This window comes from Rissa tridactyla, chromosome 1 (assembly GCF_028500815.1).
Source record: "Rissa tridactyla isolate bRisTri1 chromosome 1, bRisTri1.patW.cur.20221130, whole genome shotgun sequence".
NCBI lineage: Eukaryota > Metazoa > Chordata > Aves > Charadriiformes > Laridae > Rissa > Rissa tridactyla.
Window position 1 is genome coordinate 151,658,548 of NC_071466.1, and position 23,671 is coordinate 151,682,218.

General features: G+C 35.8%; 2 protein-coding genes across 25 annotated transcripts in view; one reads left to right on the forward strand and one right to left on the reverse strand.

Moving 5' to 3' along the window:
• The window catches only part of CACNA1C (calcium voltage-gated channel subunit alpha1 C), a 489,873-nt gene extending 481,846 nt beyond the window's left edge, over nucleotides 1–8,027 (reverse strand). For 20 of the 23 annotated variants that reach the window (XM_054201788.1, XM_054201724.1, XM_054201725.1 and 17 more), the window contains exon 1: nucleotides 7,527–8,027. In XM_054201788.1, the coding sequence (XP_054057763.1) occupies nucleotides 7,527–7,656 (130 nt within the window). In that variant the 5' untranslated portion in view covers nucleotides 7,657–8,027. The remainder of the gene's footprint in view (nucleotides 1–7,526) is intronic. The other 3 variants (XM_054201757.1, XM_054201730.1, XM_054201808.1) reach the window with 1 other exon arrangement.
• DCP1B (decapping mRNA 1B) overlaps nucleotides 1–23,671 on the forward strand; it is a 46,484-nt gene that overhangs the window by 5,609 nt on the left and 17,204 nt on the right. For both annotated transcript variants that reach the window (XM_054201823.1, XM_054201833.1), the window contains exons 4-5: nucleotides 19,398–19,464; nucleotides 21,665–21,800. In XM_054201823.1, the coding sequence (XP_054057798.1) occupies nucleotides 19,398–19,464; nucleotides 21,665–21,800 (203 nt within the window). The remainder of the gene's footprint in view (nucleotides 1–19,397; nucleotides 19,465–21,664; nucleotides 21,801–23,671) is intronic.

The window sequence follows — 23,671 nt, forward strand, 5'->3', positions numbered from 1 at the left end:
GAAGGCTTCTGTTCTAGGTTCTTCTGTCTAGACGATGGTTCTCTTAGGGTAGTTACTGCTGAACTGTGTTTGCACAGCATCAAGGCCTTTTCTGTTTCTCACACTGCTCCATCACAAGGGAATGCACAAGAATTTGGGAGGGGATGGAGCTGGGACAGCTGACCCTGACTGACCAAAGGGATACCCCAGGACATATGATGTTGTGCTCAGCAGTAAAAGCTGGGGGAAGGAGGAGGAAGGGGGGATGTTTGGAGTTACGGCATTTGTCTTCCCAAGTAACTGTTACACATGATGAAGCCTTGCTTTCCTGGAAATGGCTAAATATCTGCCTGCTGGTAGAAAGTAGTGAATAAATTCCTTACTTTGCTTTGCTTGTGAGCACAGCTTTGCTTTACGTATTAAACTGTCTTTATTCTCAAGCCATGAGTTTTCTTACTTTTCCCCTTCTGATTCTCTCCCTGTCCCTCTGAGGGGAGGGAACAAGCGTTGTGTGGGGCTGAGCTGCCATCTGGGGTGAACCCACATCACCTACACTGACAATTTGCCAGTGGCAACATGAAAGTAACAACACATTTCTTTCAGTTTAGGATCTCTCAGCCACAAGATCTGATAGCTTCTTGAACTCATGTCACTCTTTACTGTATCATTCCCTTGAGTGCAACCATGAAAAAAGAAATAATAAGATCCCCATCCAGTGCACTCCTGATTTTATAAAGTCACCTTCAGCCTTGGTCTGTGAGTCTGATTTTTACCACGGTTAGCTGTTCGATCTAACCATGGGCAAATATATATCTGTTACTTAATTTGAGAATTTTGTTGTCTGAGAGAAGATTAATGTTTTCTTTACTAAAAAAACCCACTAGTTTAGGATTTCAGTTAGTATCAGATGTGTTTCAGGTATAGGGATATGTTATTTCTAGTTATTTATCTTCCTAAAATACTCTTACAAAGGCTTAATCATTAGTTCTTCAAGAAAACTGAAGGTCTTGGTACTTCAAAGGAAAAACTTTTTGTTTTCTCAGATTTTCATGAAAACGTCTGTGCTTCCAGAGCAACCTGGCATTACAGACTCATAGAAGAAAAGTTATTTACCAACTCTTTTGACTTTTCCCGATTTTCTTCAGGTCCCTACAGATTGTTCACATGGTGATTTCTCCTGCGGATACCTCTAGTCCTTTCTTCTTTACTGTGTATTTCAAAGCCTTTGCTACATAAAATAAAGGAACCTCTTTAACATTAAGTATCTGTTTTCACTAGGGTGTCATCCAAACATGATTCTGAATATCCATCTTGAATTTTCTATATGAATATTTTCCTTGTCTTTTGCTTTATTATACAACTTGTCTTTATAATTTTTGCAAAACCAAGACTTCAGGCTTCTTCCTTATTAAATGGAACTTTCATCCAAAACTGGGTTTTTTATGCCCTAATCTTATAATATTATTTTATCTCCTGTTTCCAGATACTAACAAGGAGTACTCAGTAATAGCTGTTTACTTGGCAAAACAGTGGACAGTTTGGCAGTAATACTTAATAGTATCTGGAAACAAGTTATCTTTTTCTAACCTTTTGTTTGACTTAGTTAGTTCTTACTCCATTTTTCATACATATCTTATCAGATATAACAAAACTAGCAGAGTTTCCTCAGTTTTTCTAATTGGTATAGTTGCTTTCCCGTATAACAGAACTTGCATTTGCGTTTTGTGACAATGTAAATTTCACAAAAATACAAAAGCATGCATTTGGAGGAATAACGAAGTCCTGCCCAGTGTGGTTTTTTTCTTCCAATATTCTGAACGTTTGTTGAAACCAACTTCACTTCAGTACAGCTGAATATCTATGGCTGGTTGTATCACACAGTTGAAAATAAATGCTTTTGGCAGCAAAAGGTGGTACTTCTGTACTGGACAAATCTGCCAACATTTTGTCATGTTATAGCTATCATTTTGTAAAGATTGCTTTGCATCTAAAATATGATTACAATAGAAAAAGCTTTCCAAAATTATACACAAAAAATATAAGTTTTATGAATACTTAATATCAGAAAAGGAATATTTCTATCTGACTTTTTACTTTATTGTTTTTTGTATTTCTCTTATTGTTCCGTATGATCTTGGTCTTCTAAAGTTGAAATACTGTCTAAACACTTTGTTGCAGACACCTACATTCTAATTCCAGGACTTCTCAGGCTGGATTTGGGATCCATGCCAGTTAATGTTTGCACTGATCCACTATTTCACAGAAAAGTTTAGTTTGGGAAATGTGTTAGGCTAGAGCTAGGGTTATTCATTTCAAAGTCAGGAGGGAAGCTCAAATTACAAGTTTTAATGCCAGCAAAAATTCTTGTTCTCCAAGAAACAGAATGTTTATAGATCAAATAGGTGCTTTCAATGTGACCTTTAAACTTGCATAGTTGACTGCAATTGTAGATACTTTCTGAGAGCAAGTAAGGCAGTAGTTCTGGTTCTGTTTAGATCGTCTAACTATTTTAAGGGTTTTAAAAAATGTCCTGGGTTCTATATTTGAGTAACCTTAACTACATAATTACATCTTTTTTTCCTTAATCTTTGGTGTTATTTGTTGTGAAAACCAATGTTTAGAGCCTGTTACTTAAGGCTTGATGCTGATTAATATGAGATAGCTCAGAAGAAATGCATAACGGACAGCTATTGGTTAAAATAACTTAATTTTCTCCTTATAGCACTGATCAGCTATATAATAATTTGCTCGCAACTATTCCCCACTGTATATTGTACCAGGTGTATATGGGTGTATGCTGGGTCAGTGAATTATATCTTGAGTAGGCTGATTTATGATTTCATCACTGAGTACTCTTTTTTTGTGTTTACAGGACACAGAGAATTTGGTGAATATTAAGTTGTGTATCTTAGAGCTAGCTTCACCTTGAGCATTTCAGCTGCCAGAAAAAGATCCAAGATAGTTAGTATGCTAATTATGATGATGATGATGATCTGATACAGGTTATGTGTGTGCTTTTGTGCTATAGAAAGTGGAGAAAGAAACTGTGTGGCAGATCAACAAATATTTTATATCTGACCATATTCTCTACCTGTTTGGGAATAGAAGTTACTTTTCATTTCTGTGCCATAATTGTAGGAAGGCCTTTGATCACGTCATTTCCTAGGCTTGAAACTGAATGAAGCCTCCTAGTCAGATGTGGCATATTATACTGAATTTGATTGTAGGGATTCAGGGAGTAGTACAAAAGCAGGCCAGACGTGCCTGGTTTTGGTAAAACTGTCTAGAGACGTGTGATACATACATAACCTCATGCTAGTTTCAGTTGTCCAGTTTAACCTGCCACCATATGTCTATCAGAACCCTGAAAATTTAGTATTATTTTTCCACATTCCCACACTGAAAAAACATCAAGTAGATGAGATGGGGTGAGAGAGAAGTTTGCCATCTGTCCAAAGAAGTAGCCTAAGTTTCATTTTTCCTTTGGGGATAGGCTACCTGTAGGTCATAATTATTTATGTATGAAAAATTTTCCAAATATATACGTGGGGGCAAATGATTGTAAAATGTTTAGGAAAAGATAATGGCACATATTTTTCTCAAACTATTATTTTTCATGCTTAAATTCTATGTTAAAGCATCCTTAGAGCCCTAGATTCAGCCTTCTGCATATTGACCAATAAACAACGACATGTTTAATTGTTTCCATTGAGAGAGGCAAAACAGATATTCCAGGCTTTGTTTTTATGATGTAATAGAGTTTCTGTTTGGTTTTTGGTTTCGGTAAAAACAATTTTAAAACGGAAAGCCTTATTTATCAGCTTCCTACCTGCCAGCTTATGGTATCTGGTCCAATAACAAAAAAAACCAAACCAAAACAAAACAACCAAACAACAGGATGAACACAGTAAGTTGAAATGTGTATTCAATTGATTATTCCCCAAATGCTCATTGTTCTTTTTTGAATTTTGAAACAAATACTTTTAAATGTTTTTAACTTCATTCAATTTTTATTATTTTTCTCTAAATTCACTGGTCTGCTGATTGAGAAATATTACATGGCTTTCTGTTGCTGCATCATTAAGCAAAAAGCAATGTTTTTGTCACAGCTGAATGACTTAAAAACCATTTTTTTGAGGTTAAGTTTGATTGCAAAATTATTACTCTGGCCTGCATGTCCTGTTTAAGAAAGTATTTCTGTAGTTTAAAACTCTCTGAAAAACATTTGTCAATTTGGAACAAAAGTGTTTGAAAAGTGAAAGCTCAAACTATAGAAATTCAAAGTAATTTTGGCAGAGTGGCCTAGCCCTCATTAGAGGTGTGTTCTCCTCAGCCTGTTGTTTGCTAAACAGATTTGGGTAGAGCTTTTTTTTAAAAGCCTGCCTGGACCGACCATTGCCATTTGTTCAGAATATGAATGCTTGTGGTTTACCTGAGGTTCTGTCCTTGGAGACATTTTTGTCTCAGAGAAATAAACAATTTGCTCCTCCTTCTTCCCATTCCACCTTCTCTCCTTTGATCAGCATTATAAAAATTCATCATGCATCCAGCAAGACAGAAACAGCAGCAGAGGTCACAATTGTCTTCCCTGCATGTTATTGACCTTAAAGTGAAACCTCAGTTTTGCCGAGAGTGTTGGAATGCTGACGCTGTTAAGCATAGATATTATTTGCCTTTTTTAAATTTAAAAGGAAGATATACATACTGAAAATACATTTATGTTGTAGTAAGAGTTGATTCTAAACCCAGAAAATTAAGGTTGACTTTCAGACAGCATGAGCTTTGTCATGTTGCATGGATTTATTTTTTTTTTTTCAAAACCTGTTTTACGGTTTGTGTCGAACTTAACTGTTTTATAATTTGTCATGTGCAAATTTTCTTGAGAGAGGCAAATAAATAGGAGCAGGAAGAATCTTGCTTATCAGATGCATAGTGATGATAATTATTTTTTTTTTTTCATGTGAGAGCAATGCTCAGTTTAGTGACTTCCTTGTACCTACTCAGAAATTATCTGTTCTTAGACCAGTTTATAAAAACATACATAAAAGCATTACTAATTTCCTAATATATTTCCCATATGGTTCCTCCCTTTGTGTTCTATACTTCAATCTACTAATGATTTTAATGTGCTTTGAAGATGGTAAAAATTGCTTCAGAACATCAAGAAAGACAATAAACTGACCCTTGGAAATGGTATAGATATTGATTTACATTTTTATACATAAAACCATAAAATATATACATTTATTTATTCAATTTTGTGCTTTCTGTGTCTCATTTTAATTTTCAAGGACGCCTAAAAGTCTTTAATGCTCGGCTTTTGAGATATAAAAATAGGATTTTAACTTGATGGCATAGCTAAACGCTATTTTGCAGTCAGGTGTGGATGGACGTGCTGCAGTGCTGGCTTGAGGCAGGTGATTTTTAAGATCAGGAACCTTGATCGTGCTGTCTAGTGGTTGGCTGGCTTGCCTCTTCTAGGGTATACAACCTGATATGCCTGCTTTTTCTGTAACTAAATTCTGCGTGAGTCTATGGAGGTAGGAGTGGATTTTCAACATAGTAAAAGGGCCAGGATAATTTTTTGTAGTGTAAAGAAGTATGCATATATGCAAATTACTGTAAAAAAAAAAATTGACTGAAAAAATGCAATAGAATATACTTTTCCATGGTAACTTGTAGTTGATCACAATTTCTTCTTTTCCTAACTCTTTATCTTACTGAAGCTAGCCCTGTTTTGAGCAGAAGGCTGGAGTAAATGACCTGCAGAGGCCCCAGTGAAACTATATTACTAATGTGAAATTATATTACTAATGTGATTAGGATTAGAAGATATTGGTTGATTCTACTTTAGGGTTTGGGGGATTTTTTGTGCTTATTGTGGAGAGTAAATGCAGTTCTGTGATTTAGGTTTTCAGGGTTCAAATAAATAAAACCAAAAACAGAGGAGGAATTGTAATATCCCCTTTTTGTTGTTTTTAAAGCAAAATTGTTTTTACTAGTAAGTTGGTTGGATTTTTTTTTTCTGGTGCGGCCTTATTATTCATGTTTTTCCTTAAACTAAATACAATATATGTTTTTCAGTTGAAATTGTACATGCCAGTTGTGAAGATCTTAAGATGAAGATGTAAGTTTTGATGAGTAAAACCCTGTCCCTTGTCACCTTGCCCAATTCAGCACAGATATTTCTACTCAGACTTTCCTAAAAGGACACTTTTGTTGTTTCTTCGTCACACTTCCTACCCTAAGGATTTGGTACCTGTTGTGGCAATCTTTGACTGAGCAAAGCAAACAATTTAGCATGCTTTGCATTTGTAAAGTGGCTTTTTGCAACTGTAAGTTATGATGACTGCAGACATCTCTTTGCTCTGATGATGTGTGTCTGTTGTGTGACGAAGGTGGCAAAAACAAAAAACCGTAAGGAAAAGAAGTGCAGTATTCCTAACATGGATTTTCAGTTATGTGGAACGATGGAGTCCAGTCTGAAAGTCAGAGAAACTATATGTCTTGTGAGAAGAAACAGACTAAGGAGCTAAGATAACAAAGCTATGTAGTTTTTTTGATGGCTGGTAATTTTTTTGTGTATGGTGGAACTATATCCCTGCCTGGCCAAGCAAGTTGGTAGGAAAAGGATATAGAATAGAATTAAAAGCATTTATGAACCATCCTGCAGTTGTGGACGAGCTTCTGAATAGAATGGAAGGAGTATGATACTGCATATATCTGCTAGACACAGTCTTTGTTTCCCATTTATGGATGTCAGAATATAAGCCACATATTAGCTTGTCTGGACATTTACTGCTGGGAGTGTACTGCCAGCGCTGGGAATTCCGGACATCTTTTCAAGATAAGATAGGCATATGATGCAGTAAAGCTGAAGAGTTCAAGTTGGAACAGATAATATTTTTTTTTAAGAGGTTATTTTCATGTGACTACCTGTATACCCTCTGTTTCATATACACCTCCTTGTATAGCATAAAAAGTAGTTTTTTCCAGGTCAGTGTAAATACATACATGAATTCCTACATATTTCTTCTGCAGATGAAGATATTACAGAGATAGTTGCTTTTTAGAAATCTCTCGCATAACCCCTGTTTCAGGTTAGTCCCTTCATAGGCGCACAAATGCATTTAATATTTTGAGCTTTTGTATGTTTTAAACTTCTTAACCTCTTTGTCTACAAAAAACCCACTTTTTCTTTCTTGTTCCTTATACTTACAAGCCTTGCCCGTGACTTTTTTTTTTTTCTCTTGTGGCAAAGTGGAAGTGGGAAAGCAACGTTCACTAGAGGCGCAAAAGACCAAGAAAAGCAGTACATTTACTTAAGTCTACAAATTTGAGAATTGCCAGAATTGTCTAAATCCTGTGGTAGTGAGACCACATTTACAGGACTTCACAGTAAGTTATCCCCAACTATTACTGTAAGTTATTAGCGTAGTTTCATATATTATACAGACGGTTCTATTTAAATAGAAAGGGAATACTTATCCCAGCAGGTTATATACCAGTACAGTTTGCGTGCACACAACCGGGTAATGTTGTCTTACCTCCAGGTTTGATGTAGAAGCAGTTAAGCTGAGTTTCATGCACCAGCTTCCCCTTATACTTCGTATCGGGTTCCCCTGGCTGGTGGCTATGTAGCGGGTGATACGCTTGCCGAACAAAGGCTTGAAACATTTTAAAATTCCAAGGAGCGTTGAAACAGCTGAACCTGAGTAAATTTTCTATATATAGTAAAGGTAAATTACTTTCAGACAATTGTTTCTTACTTAGAGTTATTGTTAAAACCTGAATGTTGCTTTAAAGTACTGACAACTTGGTCTTTTAATCTAGAAACTATTTTCCAGCTCTTTGAAACCTCTGCAATATCTCTTGCATTATCCTTCCTTTCCTTGCTCTTCACTCCTAATCCTTTTCTTGTCCTCTGTGCCTTATGCTCAGTTGGAGCCTTCTCCTCCCCCTGGGGTTTTTCAGGAAAACTTGGATTGAGAAATGAAGATAATGGGCGCCATCCACCCGTCAGCTCATCACCTCACTGAGCCATGACGATCTCTGGTTTCTGTATATCAGCACGGTCTTCTCTGATAATATCCTCTTGTGTTTGAAAAAAAAAATAGGTTTGTCTACTAGGGGGTGGACTTCACTCCTGACATAGCCAGAAAAGTTCTTTTGGAATGTGAGCTTGCTCACTCGCACTCTTTTATATGTGTGTGTATATATATAAAAATATTTGTAACCTTCTCTCAAAACACAGAAGATAAATATGTGAGCAAGTGTATCCCACAGTGCATATACAGGCTGCTCACTTCTGTCTAGTATTGATTTAATACAAGCCCTTGAGTGCCTCATCAGCTCTCTCTTCATCAAAACAAGCCTTAAATCGACAGTAAACAATACTTTTCAATTACAGGAGGAAAAAAGAAAGAAACCCTTCTCAAGTATAAGATAGCATACCCTTTAAAGGACAAGGAATGTGTTCTATACAGAAACACGGTGCAACTGTTCCAGCAGAATTCCACTAAGGCTGCAAATCCAGTGTTGCTTTTTTGTCTTAACTGACGTACAAAGTAGTAGGAGGATTGGGCTTAATATTTGCTATCTGCTGTGCTCTAATGGTTGCGGCTGCAGCCCAGTTGTTGGATTTGCAAAGCAGAGCTTGCTTTAATAAAATGTAATAAAATATTAAGTCTTCATATCATAATGTATTGCTTAAAATCAATCATTAAAAAAACAAACATGGGTTTTACCTGCTAGCTTCACTATTTTGGATATACATACTCCTAGGTCTTTTGGAGCCTGTTTCAGTAATCCTTTTGCATAGCAGAGGTATTATTTATATGAATAAAAACAACCAGAGATCCTGTAGCCAGGGGAGGGGAAAAAAAAGTAAGTGATGTAAGACACATGCTTCAGGTCAGAAGTCAACAATAAAGGGACTAGGAAGATTCTTCCTGTGAATCATCTGGTGCTGGTCATCGTCTTAGACAGGATATGGACTTTCAGTTTGATGAGCTCCACCAATTCTTTTGTCTCTGTCAAACAAACTGCCTTTCCGTAAAATTTCAGTATTATTTGCTTAGCAACATACAGTGTTAAATCCTCTACGCAGGAATGTGTAGCATCTCTCAGTGAAGAGGTTCGTGAAACTTCATAATAATTAGAAAATGAGAGAAATAACGTTGGATTTTTATGTAAGGTATCATATGCCTTCCTGGAGTGCTTTGCTTTTTTGTTGTTGTTGTCATCTCTCTTTTATTTTTATTCTGGTTTCTCTCACGTGGCTATTCTGTACCTCTCTCTTTCAAATATAAAACAAAGTAGAGGTTCAAATTTGCGCTGAGAGAGTTAAAAGTAGGAGGAGGGGAGTGACTGAGGAAGCAGAATATGATTACTGATATGTTTTATTCCTAAAGGCTTATGCATGAGCTAGTAAAATACTGGCTTCTGAAGCAAAATGAAATATGCACTTTTACTTTCTGTGTGAAAATAACACAGTTGCGGTAATGCAAATCACCAGTGCAAAATTCCAAATTTTTATTTGAATTGAAATATATCCCTGTTCTATATTCAAGGATTAAAAATTGCAGGGTATCTCCCAGTGCTACTATTGTGAAATGTCTAGCTGCTAATATAAAATGAATTTGATAAATGTGGTTTTTTTTCTGTTGGATTACAGGTTTAAAACAAGGAAATGCTTACTGCTTAAATTGCATTTTCTTGGTGGCAAACTTTATCTCAGGAGTACTTTCTTTTTCTCCCTCTTTACATATAGCCACGCAGAATGTCTTGCGTACAAGAAGGTAGAAAAGTCAGTAAAATGCTAATGTTTGTAGTAATCTGAACGCTAACTTCAGTAGTTAAAATAATTTTTTATAAGATATACAAATATCTTAAAAAATAATTACAGCAAGTAAAAGAAAAAAGCAATAAGGTAGATCAAAGAGGTGGTATTTGTATCTTCATGAAAGAAATTACTAAATTGCAACTTTCCCAAGAAAATAAGTAGGCCATAAAATATATTTTAAAAACTTTTATTAATACTCTAAGATTAAATTTAATGATCCTTCAGTTTCCAAGCATTTAAAAATGCAGTGGCCATATGGGAATGATAAAGGGTCCAAGTTGCAGCCATCTACTGAAATGTAGCCTGTGAGCACAGTGTGAACTTACCCACAACTGGAGTAAACCTGTTACTGTTTGCCTGTCATTACGTGAGAACAGTGGAGGTCCTTTCTGTGCACGTGAAATTGTGTTGTATCGCTAAAAATCATATGTACCTAAAAATTTCCAACAGAAACTCTGCCTTCAATAACAACTGATTATCTGTAATGTAACAGCTGACTGTAAGAGAACAAATGGCTACAGAGTGGTAGAAAAGAACATTTCAAGGTGTCGAATATAACATGTTAACAGGCTGTGGCAAACCAATAAAAGCAAATACATAAGATATGCTATAAATATGAACTAATCGTTTGACATTTCAGAAATAGTACTTAACTTTACCTTTCCCTATTTTATGTAGATTTTTTTAATTCTTTATCTAACCATTTCAGAAATAGAGATGGTGTAGGAAAAATGAAGAAACTGCCTGCCTCTGAAATGATGGCATGTACAGAGTATACAAATGGAAAAATACAAAGTTGTTTGGTTTTTTTTTAATTCTGTTAATCTTATGGTATTTCGTATGTGTTACTTTTTACGAGAACAAGTACATGTATACAAGTAACTTAGACTTTTGCTGTTGCAGGTTAAGAACTTAGGCCAGATCTACAAATGTGTTTCCATTTCTTAGGTTCTGAAGGTATGCAGTGAAGAAATAAGAGATGAGATCACAACAGTCAGAATTAGAATCATCATCTGTAGTTAAGATTGCTTATTTTCCTCATGAAGCCCTTTTTGAAGTTGTTCATAATTTTGTGGGAGTTAAACCATTTGGGGTGACAGCTCTTCAGACTGATTATAGTAAAAATTCAGGTTTCAGGAAAAAATAACATAACATGCTATTGAACACCTATATGAGATTAAAATATTCTTCCTTCTTTTTTTTGTTCTTTTCTGTTTTACTGGAAAAAAGCGCATTGGCAGAGTTTGGAAAAGAACTTGACTACAGCTCTGGAATTACAGATGTCTGTTGACCTTTGTCAGGTACCTCAGAGGTGCACTTTCAAAATCACTGGGAACATATTCTTAGATTTGACTAAATTATAAATGAAAAACATGGTGTTCAAATCCTGATGAGTCCTCTACCAACCGTGTATGTCACCTACAGTAGAGCAGGCTTTATCCCCCACAGGACTAGAAGCCCAGGTACTCCACAAGAAATATAACAGAAGCTGCTGCTCTTCTTCACTTAATGGAAGGCAGGATGGAACTAAAAAGGCTGGAATTTGAGAAGGTGAAGGCAGCCCTCCTTCCTATTCTTTAAAATAAAAGCAAGTGCTTTTTTGTCTGCAGGTTGGAAAGGTGGTGTTGTCCCCTTCTCCTTGATTGAGGAGAGTTCTTATTGCTTTTAGCTACTAGATATGACGTGACATGCACAGAATCAAGAAAAGAGTGTGGTTTCTAGTTTAACCTCTTCCACTTATGATAGCGTTACGTTACTGTAAGCTTTCTCTGCTAATGCAAGTTATGGATATATTTTTAGCCTAGACCTGTGTAATGGCATTTTTGTGTTATGTTCAGGTGATTCTTGTAGATCAGGGCCTGGCTTCGTTTCAGTGCATTAAAGGCATGTTTTATGGTTTGCTGTAGAAAGATAGCAGAGAATATAGAGCACTGGTAAGCTAATACAGGTAATAGTTTCAGATGCTGAGGAGTTATGTTTCTTTTCCACTGAGCCATTCTCTGATGGAATTTTTTTCACGGGAATGATGCTTTTGTTGACTGAGGATGTTTGGATTTTGTTTTTAGCCTTGCTGCAGACTTCTTCACTTATCTTTTTCAAGTCAGTGTCTGTCATTTTTCTATATCGATAATGGAACAGTACTTTCCTCCACCATTTGTTTATCTTAATACCTCTTCACTTAGATTTTACACTCCTTGAGTGAGACTGTTTAATTATTTCCATGACAAAAGGCAGTGGAGCTCCAGTCTGATATGGACATTGCAGAATTCTGTTGTGAAATAGTAATGAGAACCACTTTTATTGAAGAACAACTTATAAATGAAACCAATAAGCAATTTATTGAGAACAACTTGTTACTTAAATTGATAGTCTGGCCATCTCTACAGAATTCCTGCTTAATTTCAGTGTCACACGTCATCATGAGCTAAAAATTATTTGGAACTGAAGATGCAATGGGAGGGGATGTGACTGGAAAACCAGTGGTGGGGGAAAAAAATAAATGCACTAAGCCAGATGGATGATAACATAGATGCTATTCCTGTGTCGTGACTAAAAATTTCTTGTAGCATCAACAGAATGTGATTTTAAGGGAAGTCTTGCAAATTCAGTTTGCATTTGGGCTCTTTTCCAAAAAGTAAAGAACCTGCTGGTGGACTCTTACATCTGCTGAGCTTTATGGAAATAAATGCATCAATGGCCTTTAAAGTTTCCTACAATACTAATGTAACTTTAGCTTTGAGACTATTTAAGGGGCATTCTAGTGAGCCAGTCTTGTTTATGTCTGCTACAGAGTTGACATTTTTTTCATAAAGAATTTCTGATAAATTTTGATTAAAAAATCTGCCTGAAGTCAGGCTATCACAGTATAGCCACAGACATGATTTAATAAACAATCCATCACCTCCAAGCTGTCCCTTTTTTTGCCTCATGAAATCAGAAATATTTGCTGTCTCTATCTGGAAGTCTGCAAATTGGTCACCCGACTTTCATGACTGGTAGAAGATTGTAGGGATATTTCAGGGTCCATCCTATTAGCAAAAAATTGTTTCTTGTGTTGATTTTTAAGGCATAGTTCTAGGCACAATTAAACAGATGGTGATGAGGAACTTATTCTTGACTTCAGTTGTGTTGCCAGTCATTGCCCACTCTCAAACCATCTGCTTTTGGGGAAAGGGGTTTTGAGGGGCTCTTGCATTTTGTTGGGGTTTTTGTTGTTGTATATTTTCTTCTTATTTTGGGGGTGGTTTTTTGCTTTCCATGTGTAATCATCAGTTTGCATTAAGATGTATCTGAGCAGGATTCTTTTCCCTTTAGTAACTGGCCTTATTTCCCTGCTTGTTCATATATAATGTTTTAAAAATTTGAAATAATGGAAATACCAAGTCATCCATATCCCTGTCTATATTAAAAGTTCCCCAAGTAAGCGGATCAGGAGTTTTATCAAATGAAATGAAAGAACAAGTGTCTAATGATTTAACGGGTTGGGTTTTTTGAGCAGATTTTTAGGAATTTAAGTTAAGGTCATATCAAAGTACGGGTTTTTGTTGTTTGACAAACTCTTACCTTGCTTCAGTTTCTTGGCATTTTTGTGCCTGGGTCATCATAAAAAATTTTGATTCCCCTCTAAGAACTTCTAGAAATAACAGGATATATCTAAGCTGAATTTCCATTATTTAGAAACAAATGCGTTTGTTTTATCTATGTGTTGTATTGTGCTGCTTTACACAATGTAGAGTTCTGGTCATGTTGATGAGCCACATCAATGTCAATATGGTATAATAGGATGAAATTTTTTTTTCTAGTGTTTTGTTTTTGAATACCTAAATAGCCAAGCAAAATTTTGTGTTTGAAATAACTTTAAGGCCGTAAAGATCGAAAAGAACTCTACGGCTCCTAAATGAGCAAATGCCAACATTAAGGTTGCTTGTGCAATCTCTTTTTTGCTTATGAAATTTTAAATTATGTATCGTCCTCTTTTGCAATAAGGACTTTGCTTCAGTAATCAAATAGTCTGAATGGCATTCATTTAAAGAGCGGCTACTCAGTATTCTGTTTTTTCCTCGTTACTGATACGTGGGCTTTTTGCTTTGTTATATCCCATTGAAGTGACGCACTGGGGACAGAACTATTAATTGCTTTTTTCTTGTTGTTGTTTTCTGTGGTGCTCATCAGTATAATAACTGATAACTTGTAAATAAGGTAAACTGTTGTACCTTGCTCAGATTAGAAGAATTATTCTTCCCATTTTACAAATTGGGATCCTAAGGCAGAGTGGTTACAGTTACAGAGATCAATTAAGTGTAGGGTATTTGACTTTAAAATTACCCGTGCCTAATTTTTCCAATATATTTATCATTCATTTATGTTCAAAACCGCTTCTTACAGACTTTGGTTGTGATTATAAGAAGCTGGTGTTTTTGCAGGTCGTGCACTCAAATCTTACACCCAGGTCTAGGACCTCAAATCAAACACTGGGAAATGAATTGCACACAATCAGTGACAGCCACTTAGGATGACATTTCACAACTTGCGTATCATTGCATAATATCTCTGGGGCAGCATCAGAGATGGAATTCAGCTTTCCAAGATAGCTTGCAGCTGCCTTAGCTGCCGTTTTTTTGTATCTTCTTTCCTTTGTTGCAGTCCTCTTGCTTTATCCCACAGACGATGATGTAGAATTTCAACAGCCAGCTCTCCTACACTACCCGAGCATGAGCAAAGTGTAAAGACGGTATCACAGTTGCATTGGAATAGAAGAACACAAAATTAACGTGGCATGTTTTAATTAATGTTTTAAATTAAGAACTCAGAGATTAAAAATTATTATTGTGGGTATAACCTACTTTGGTTCTTTTTTCAGTAGGTCCTGCAAAATGGAGGCTGCAAAATTCCAAAAAGTAATAGAGAAAGAAATACAAGCATGGATAGTTTGCTGAATGGTCAAATATTGTATGAATGGTAGATAGCAAAGAGAAAAGATGACCAACATAGAAGAGCCTGGCCTCTGTGTAAGATGTGTATAGAGAATATAGCCAAGTGTGGATTTACATATTCAGGAGCAAGAGTCTAGGCCATAGCTAGGGAATGAAGTACCTTAAAAAGCATGATATCAAGAACAGAATGTGAGAGCTGAAGACTCTATTTATTTATTTATAATACTAGCAAGTGTAAAACAGTTTCTAGGTACAGGGGAGTCCCTTAAGTCAGTAGTTATGATATTTCTGTATTTATTTTTACCAAGCTTAAATACTGTATGAAGTCTGTGGAGCAATAGCTTAAAAGTAATGTCTTGCAAGTACACTAAAATGTTGGTAATGGAAACGTCTATCCAGAAGACAAAATTCTAATAGTTGGAAGCTGCAGCTAGACAAATGAAGAGTAAAATAAATAATCCTAGAGAAAATGCCTTCCTTTTTAATAGGATACTTAGCATGAATTGTGAAAGTTGATCAGAAATTCATCATCATCATAATAAATGTTTCAGATTTTGAGAGTTTAGAAATTGCCATCTATAATTCTGGTAGATAGCAGCTGTCAGCTTCTTCTTATAAATAGTATCGAGTGCTCTAGTGTTTGTGAGGACATGAGAAGTCCGTAGCCAAAAAATGAAAATTGTTAGGCGGAAGATGTAGAATTAGCTCTGAAACTGTGATTTAAAAATTAAATAATATACTTCCTAAAATTCAATTGCTGAGCTATATTAAATGAGCTTCACAGATTTTGTTAGAATTTTTCAGTTTTGATTTATGAGTGCCCTAACTTTTTCAAATACTAAAAGTTCTAAAGACTGATATCTCTTAATAGTTAATCATTTCAATTAGATGATTTAAGGAATTTATTTAGCTTATTCCCATTCACTGTTGTGTCTTGTTGATTTGATAACTGCATTATATCCTTCTAGTCTTGTGTAATCTTGTTAACAACATCATAACTTTGGTGCCTTTTTTTTTCCCCTCTAATGTGATCAATTCATTACTAAATCTCATTTCTTTTACTTAATGACTTCAGAGCAGTTGAAAGTGGATGAATAGATGTGTACCGTCAGTATAAAACTAGCTCTCCTTCATTGGCTTTTGTTAGCTACTTCTCTTGTAACTGGTTCACTTCATTAGTTGAAGATACTTGACTTTGATTTGTTTATTCTTTCTGGTTTTTTACAATAATCTCTTCTTGGATAACTTTATAGCTGAACCTGGGCCTAAAAATGACTTAATATTTCCTCTTTTGTGCTGCAATAGAAGAATATGCTTTGTGCATCTGCTGCTTGGTGATTCACTTGTGCCTCTGCTGTTTAATGATTCATTTTTAACATGTGAACATTTTAGTGAAATTACCACTCTACAGATGATACTTAGATCAGGATTTCCTTTTTGTCTACCAGTCTGATAGAGATGGAGGGCGGATAAAAGTAATCTGTTTAGATTTAATCCTGATAAGACATGCAGTGTTTTGATGCTGGTAGAAAGCTTGTAGTGAAAATTGTATTGTATGTGTATTTAGCTTTTATTAGTGGAGAGCAGGCTAGGTTCCTAGCTTGACAGTTACGGTTTGTAATCATCTTGGGTTCATTTGCCAGTCCTAGGTTTTTATGTGTTGTCATACACATTTTTTTTTATTATTTTTTTGCCATTTTGTATTCATCAATAATCAAGAAGATGGCTATTGATACACATTTTTACTACTATTTCTTACATTTTTATTTCCTTACCCGTAGATTATAGCAGAATATACTACTGTAGTATGAATTTACTCCATGGTTACTCCAGGTGATGAACACCAAATATGAAAGCATACATTAGTGTCCTTTGGATACCTGGTATCTCAGTTTTCCACCAAGTCATTGCCTTCTCACTGGTACATCATTCTCCCATGCATGAAAGAGCTCACAGTACATTGTGCCGCAACAAATGGAGTGGCTGTGTGATTATTTCTTAGTGTATTTCTGATGTGCTCATCTGTTCTGGGCAGATGGGGGAAGAGTGGAAGGAAGAAGAGGAGGACTGTCCGCTTCTGAAAAATTTCACCTCTGAATGCTTGAGCTGTAAGCTCAGAGGAGGTTGGGTTTTGGTCTTAGCTTACTTTCAACTGTGTCTTCCTAGTCCAGGTTTAAAGTACCATTTGGCTGAGGTAAGAAAGTAAATGTGTGTGTGGGGGGGTGGTTTGAAGCTCAGTTAACATCTAGGCTAAAGGTCTCTAGATCTGCAATATCCTGACTTAAAGCTTCAGTTAGGATGTGATACATTCTTGGGGTGGTGGTTTGGTCTGGTGGGACAGGCAGTAATTAGTGTCCTTATTCTGTGATCTGAACTGGGTGTGCATTTGTTTGAATTGTATTTCAAAATATTAGTTTTAGTTCTGTAAAATCTGAAATGATCTTTTATACTGGTAATCAGTTTACTTGTGTTTGTCACTGAGTTTAGGTAAACTAGTTTGCTCCTGCTCTTGATTCTAGTCTTTCAGCTTTCAATGGCCAGAAGCACTGCAGTATTTCCATGGGACTGTCAGCTTCCATATTTATCAGATATTCTTAAATAGCCTATGATGTATTTGATCAATTGGCCAAAAGGTGAAGCTCTTCAACCTGTCTTGCATATTGGTGATGCCACCAGCTGTGGCAGACATTAAAAAAAAAATTGAGAGGATGGAGCAGATGGCCACAGTTTCATCAATACTCTTCTGCATTGGAGATTCTTTTATAAGAAAGAAGAATCTTAATTAAAACAAATTTGGTTTGTCTGGGATGTTCAGTCTGCTTGCTGTGTTGTTGCACTGAAGAATAGAGTGTTGTAATATGGGCAACAACAAGTTTTCAAGTGTGTTTTGTCAGAAGGATGTGTAGTTTTGCCTTGTAGGTTGGTATTTTGGAACCTTGCGAATCGTTCACGTGCTTTTCTACAGGTTTGCAGTTTATTATTGGTTGCTTGCTGGAATGTGTTAGAATATTAATGTATATTTTAAACGTGTATTTTAATATCTATGTTGCAAAAAGGAGATTATTTGTGCAGTTCAGATCAGCTCTTATGTTGCACATTTGTAGAACCACTGACATATATCACGTTATTTACCTTTTTTTTAGATGAAATGATCATCATACTTAAAAATTAATCATAAAAAGGACTGTACATCTTTTAAAAGTTATTTATCGTATGTCTATAGGATGGATGTTGGTTTGTGGGGTTTTTAGGCTTTTCACCAGTATGCAGTATTAAACAGTTGAACCATTTTTAGCTACAAAAGACAACACATGGCTGAAAAATTTGAGGGGGAATGGAGATAAGTATTACACTTAAGTCTTATAAAGAGCTGCACGTTCGTTTTCTTTTCAAACATTAACAAAGCCAACTTATACTTTGTATGCCACGGTTTTGGTTCTGAGGAATTGAAGAAGTGATCGCTTTTGGATTCTGCTAATATAAGGAAATACTACGTGATCAGCATTGCAATTGTTTTTAAACAGGTACTCAAGCCATTTATGCCCCTTTCAAAGAAAATCTAGCCCCTGCCATGTTTGAAGACACGTTAGGAATTGCCATTTCTTAGTAAGATTAAGGGAAAACTCTTGCCTCTGGGGTATGGTGGGAAGGGGGAAGAAACACAGCGCAGCCTATTTGCTACCGTATCATGTAAAGAGAATGTGGATGTTACACAAGGTTGTGGTGATAGAAAGAAGATCGGTGTTAACCCTTTAAGTGCTTTTCCCTTCCTCTTCTCACAGCAAATTTGTGCCTGAGGTTAAAAGTAGGACAGTTACGCTGACAAATGTGGACAGATTGTTTTGAGACAGTGTTGTAGATTTATTCCCAGGCTGTCTTACAACAGCTATATAACATGGTCATGAGTGGAAAAAAGCTCTCCGTTTATTATGGTGGAAGCTACACTAACTACGGTTCCATTATGGCTATTACCGTCATGGTGGTTTCATTAGCAGTGTGTATGCTTGAGAATCTTGAACTACTAGTAAATTTAAATCTGTTGTTTCTGTGCAAAGCTGCAGGCCCTTACGTTAGTGAAGATCTGAATTTAGATATAGATTTTCTAATCTTGGGGTTGGCTCTAATTACGTCTTTGGTGGTGAAAATAATGGGCAATGTTACAGGAAATCTGCAGGGAGGCAGAGTTGTGTTAGTACTGCTCTAACAACTTTGATGATATATGATAGGCCTGAATGTTGTTGAAAACTAAACAAATCTTCCTTGCTTATATATGCATGCAGTGCTACCTGCAGTACACTAGTCACTGGAGTCTAATGGATATGGTATGACAACTGAAAAAATTGACAGAGGAAAAGGTTTTAAAGAAAAAAACCTTCTGGTTTAGTGTTCTGAAGAAAAGGATCAAATACCTCTGCCTTTATTGAAAGTTCAAGAGCTTGTAATTTACATCCTTAGAGATATGCCTTTGATCTTTTTTTGATTTTGGAGGATCTGAGGTGTCATTTTTCTGTTTATAGATGGGGAAAACATAAGGCAGAAATAAATCTAAAGATTCCTTTACAGGTCACTTTTAAATATCTACCAGGTAGAATTGCTGTTTGAGAAGATGCTCATAGTTTGTGTTTGATGTGCATTTACAGTGTCCATATATGGGATTTGGTTTTATGATAAGGAAGAATGCCAAAGAATTGCAGAGCTCATGAAAAAGTAAGTGATGGGTAAACAAGACTTTTTGTGCTTTTTTTATGTATGTATTTCTGTACATACATGCACATTATATTACTAGGATGGTCATACCTTTCTACTTTAAACCTATTTTTATAGACTTTGTTGCAAGTAAAATTGTCAAACACCTGCATTTCGTATAATCAGAAATAAATCACTGTATTGCAATACTTTTTCATAATTTGCTGCGCAGCTTTCCAGGTACATCAGAATGTAACAGTTCATCTGATCTATTTCCTGATGACTCAGAGGTTTGTTTTGAAGAATTGTATTCTTTGGGGTTTTAGTATATTTTTCAATTTGGGGAGGGTGTTTTTTTAATGTTGGTGTTACCTTTTTTTCCCCTATATCAATGTAAGTGCGAGCTATCCTGAAGGCATACTGTAATAATACAATTTCTATGGGTTTTATCCTGTTTCTACATCATGGCTGAATTCCTACTTCCTCATTTATTAGCAATATGTACAAAATCCACTTTGTTTTTGGAATATAAAGTAAGACTTTAATTAGCTTTGAATTCATTACTTTTACGTATATAATATTATTTTATACATGTTATACAATCTTTAATTTTGCAGTCAAGTTGGAGATTAAAATTTCAAACAGAACTGTATTCTCAGCTCTATTTTAATCTAACAGTATCATGGATAGCTTTTTTTTCCACTGTCACTGCTTTCTTCACATGTCCAGGATGGACAGGGCTCATTCTTCTGCTCTACCCTCTGGTTGGCCTAATGATGGGCTTGTTTGCAGTGATCCCTTTCTTATGACCGTATTCTGCAGGTTTTCTTGTTTGTTTGGAGGAGGAAGGAGTTGAAGTCTTACAGATTTTTATCAACATATGCAATCTAAATTTTTTAGAGGTATAATGTGGAGGATATAGTAAAGGGGCCCAATAGGAACGGGCAGAGGTTGGATATGAGAGGTTGCCTGCAGTATATAAGGTTGGACATATAATTGTGTCACAATTCTTCTAAGGGACAGGAGGAGGGATGACGCAGAGCCAGGTCTTTGTCATCCCAAGAAAAGCCATGGGAGGCGGATACAGTCACACTGACAGCATTAGGTACTAACAGAGGGAGATGCAAAGACACTGTCAGACCTGTGAATCTCTCTTTTTCAGGTCATCTGTCCCATTCTTAACAGCTTCTGTAGCCAGAAGCATGCTGAGGAAGTGCCATCAACTTTGATTGCCAAAGTTACCAAGTGCCCAAAACCCCATTTATGTGCCCTGCAGTACAATTCCAAACAAGGCTCATCCTCACACATCTCGATCCATAGCAAAGTGCTTTAACTCTTCTACCACTATGTTCCAGATAAGATTTGTTATAAAATACTGGATGGGAAGGTAGCCATGTTTCCTCTATATCTCTTTTTAAAGTAATACCTGCTGCTTTTCATTTTGCAGTGACAAAACATTGTGAAACACAGACTGTGACAATGGTGGGGGTTTGTTTAGGGGTTTTTGTTGGGTTTGCTGTATATCCTGCAGGTCTAAAGTGAGTCATTTGTGACCCAAGAAATAATTGATAGGGATGAATTTACAGAAATAAGCAATGAACCCTCGGAAACCCAGGTTTTTGACAGCTAATTTTAGTTAACCAGCTCAAGTTTCAGTTGGTGGTGATTAGGTACTCTCAAACTGGTAATTTACTACAATAAAAACTAGTTTTCAGAGGATTCATGCAATTGTAAACCATGTGTAGTGGTTTATAATAGCAGTTTTGCATATAGATAAAAAATACCCTGTCGCTCAGCCAATTGTCTGCACGTTTTAATTCTCAGCATTCTACAATAATAATAAAACAGCTGGGGCAGGAAATGGGTCATTTGCTAGTTGTTAATGACTGATTTGTGTGTGTTTGCCATCCTCCACTACCACCAGAACTGAATAACATTGTAAATTCCCTGCTTTGTCTGGGTGTAGGAATTGTGACCGAGTTACAGATATTTTATTTTTTGGCCTAGTGTATTCAGGATTGGAGAAGATTAATCTCTCACCTGGTCAAATTATGTCCTAATATAGATCTTTTAATAGAGGTTTTTTTATGTTTCTATGTAGATGGGGGAAAAATGAAAATACTTGAGTTTTGATAAATTATTGTAAAGTAGTTGTGGTTAAACTTTTTATATTTTAACTGGTTTTTGTCTTGTGTATTCTCCTCTCGCCTCCAACTTTCAGCCTAACTCAGCAGGAACAATTCAAAGCACAGCAGGGCACAGGAACAGGAGTGTCCCCAATGATCATGAATTCTGCTAATAACAAAGAAGTGGATATCTTACGGATGCTTACCAAGGCCAAAGACGAGTATACCAAGGTGAGATTTGCTGTCTATAAAAAGAGGACATTTCTTTTTGGTGATACTGCGATGCCAACTTGCTCACACTTTACATTTTAAAACATAAAAGATTTGGGTTTGTTTGTTTTTTTTAAACAGTTTTACTCAAAGTGAAACTGATTTTGGACAGCGTGCTTTCTCATTTTGTGAAAAAGTGGCTGGTAGAAAAGTTTTGTCAGAATTTGCTAAAGATTCAAAGGAAATGAATGCCATCAATAAAAACTTCTAAAAGGAGAACATGTGTAGGATTGATGATTAGCTGAGTGCTAGGGGTTAAGAACAGGTAAATTGGCTTTCATTTTGACTCCGAGAGCTTCTGTGCTTATTGCATATTGAGTAGCACCTGGAAGTTGTCCTCTTTCTGGGTGAAGTAGTCAAACCTGTTAATAGTTTCTGTGGTTTGTACAATTAACTTCAGAGAAGACCTTTAAGAGTGAAGTTACTGCTTTTAATTGTGGTTGTCAGCTACTTTCACACACTAATGGAAGGAAATGAAAAGGTTGAAATGTAGTATGGTTTCAGCCCATGTGCTGCTTTGGTCTTCTGAGGCTTCTAAATAAAGAAGTAACTAATGGACTAATAATGTTCTCTATTATTGAACAATCAAAAATGTTTTACTTTGGGGAATAAGAATCTAATAATTTTAACTAGTCATATATATGCTGCAAATTGTTACAGAGCCTGCAGGTTCCTACTACTGTTTCCTGTATTTCATGTGTTGTCATGCAGTAATAAAGCTCGTAAGTGTTCTTGAGTCTAGAAATAAATATATATGTCTTAAACAAGCAATTTAAAGAGAAAAAGTTATTTTTCTGAAATGTGGCTACTAATAAGATCCTCAGAAAGATAATAGCAAATTATTTGAATTAGGGTGAAATGTAGCCCTTTTTATTGTGGTATAAATTCTTTTGAAGCTTAGGACCTTCACATTTTCTGTAATAGGGATTTAATGTATTATAGTGGACAAACACCTCCAAAACCTGGTACCTTTTCTATGTTTTAATACTGAATCAGTATCTAGTCTTGGCATAAAAGAGCATGATTTGAGATATTAAGAAATGTTTAAGCAGTTTTCATTAAATAACCTTAAAATGCTCTATATGGAAAACTGGAAAAATATCAGGCTGTCTTCAGATTCTATGAGAAGGAGGTAATAAACCTACAAAAGTTAACTTCCATTTCTACATGAGCACACATAAAATCAAGATGAAGGAGAGGAAATTCTAGAAGATCTGTTGTTTAAATAATAGTGGGTTTAATTTTTTCCCTGCAGATAAGATCTTTGGCAAATCTGCTTCTTACTTCATATTTAATCTTTCTGCATTTAAGGGATTGCCAAGGAAATAACATGAAAACTTCCTCTTCATCTGGAACATGAGTGCAAAGAATATCTGACCTCTTAAGAAGTGGATATCTGTTTTTTATTGTTTTGTTAGTAGTATAAAATGAAGAAGGGTGTGATAAATAAGGACAATGACAACCATTTTTGAATTTAATGGCAATATGTTTCAGAGCAGTCGTGCTTTTTGGCTGCTCTATTTTTTGTACTTCCTTGCCGGAGTATGTCTTATGGCTTACAATGCTAATGTGCTGAAGTCACATTCTGTGTGGTTTCAGAGGAGAGAGTGTTTCAAAGTGCTGGGAGCTGTAGAATAAGAACATCAATTTTCAAAGCATCTAAGGAATTTTGCTCAATTTTTAAGTCCTAAGATGAGATATTTTTTTTTTAAGAGTGTAACTAACTTTGAAGTGTATATCTTATTCCCAAATAAGATACACATTTAGAGGTAACATGAAGAATAAAACACATAGCCTCCCCCCTCCTTTTCTTTATTAATGGAACTTTAAGT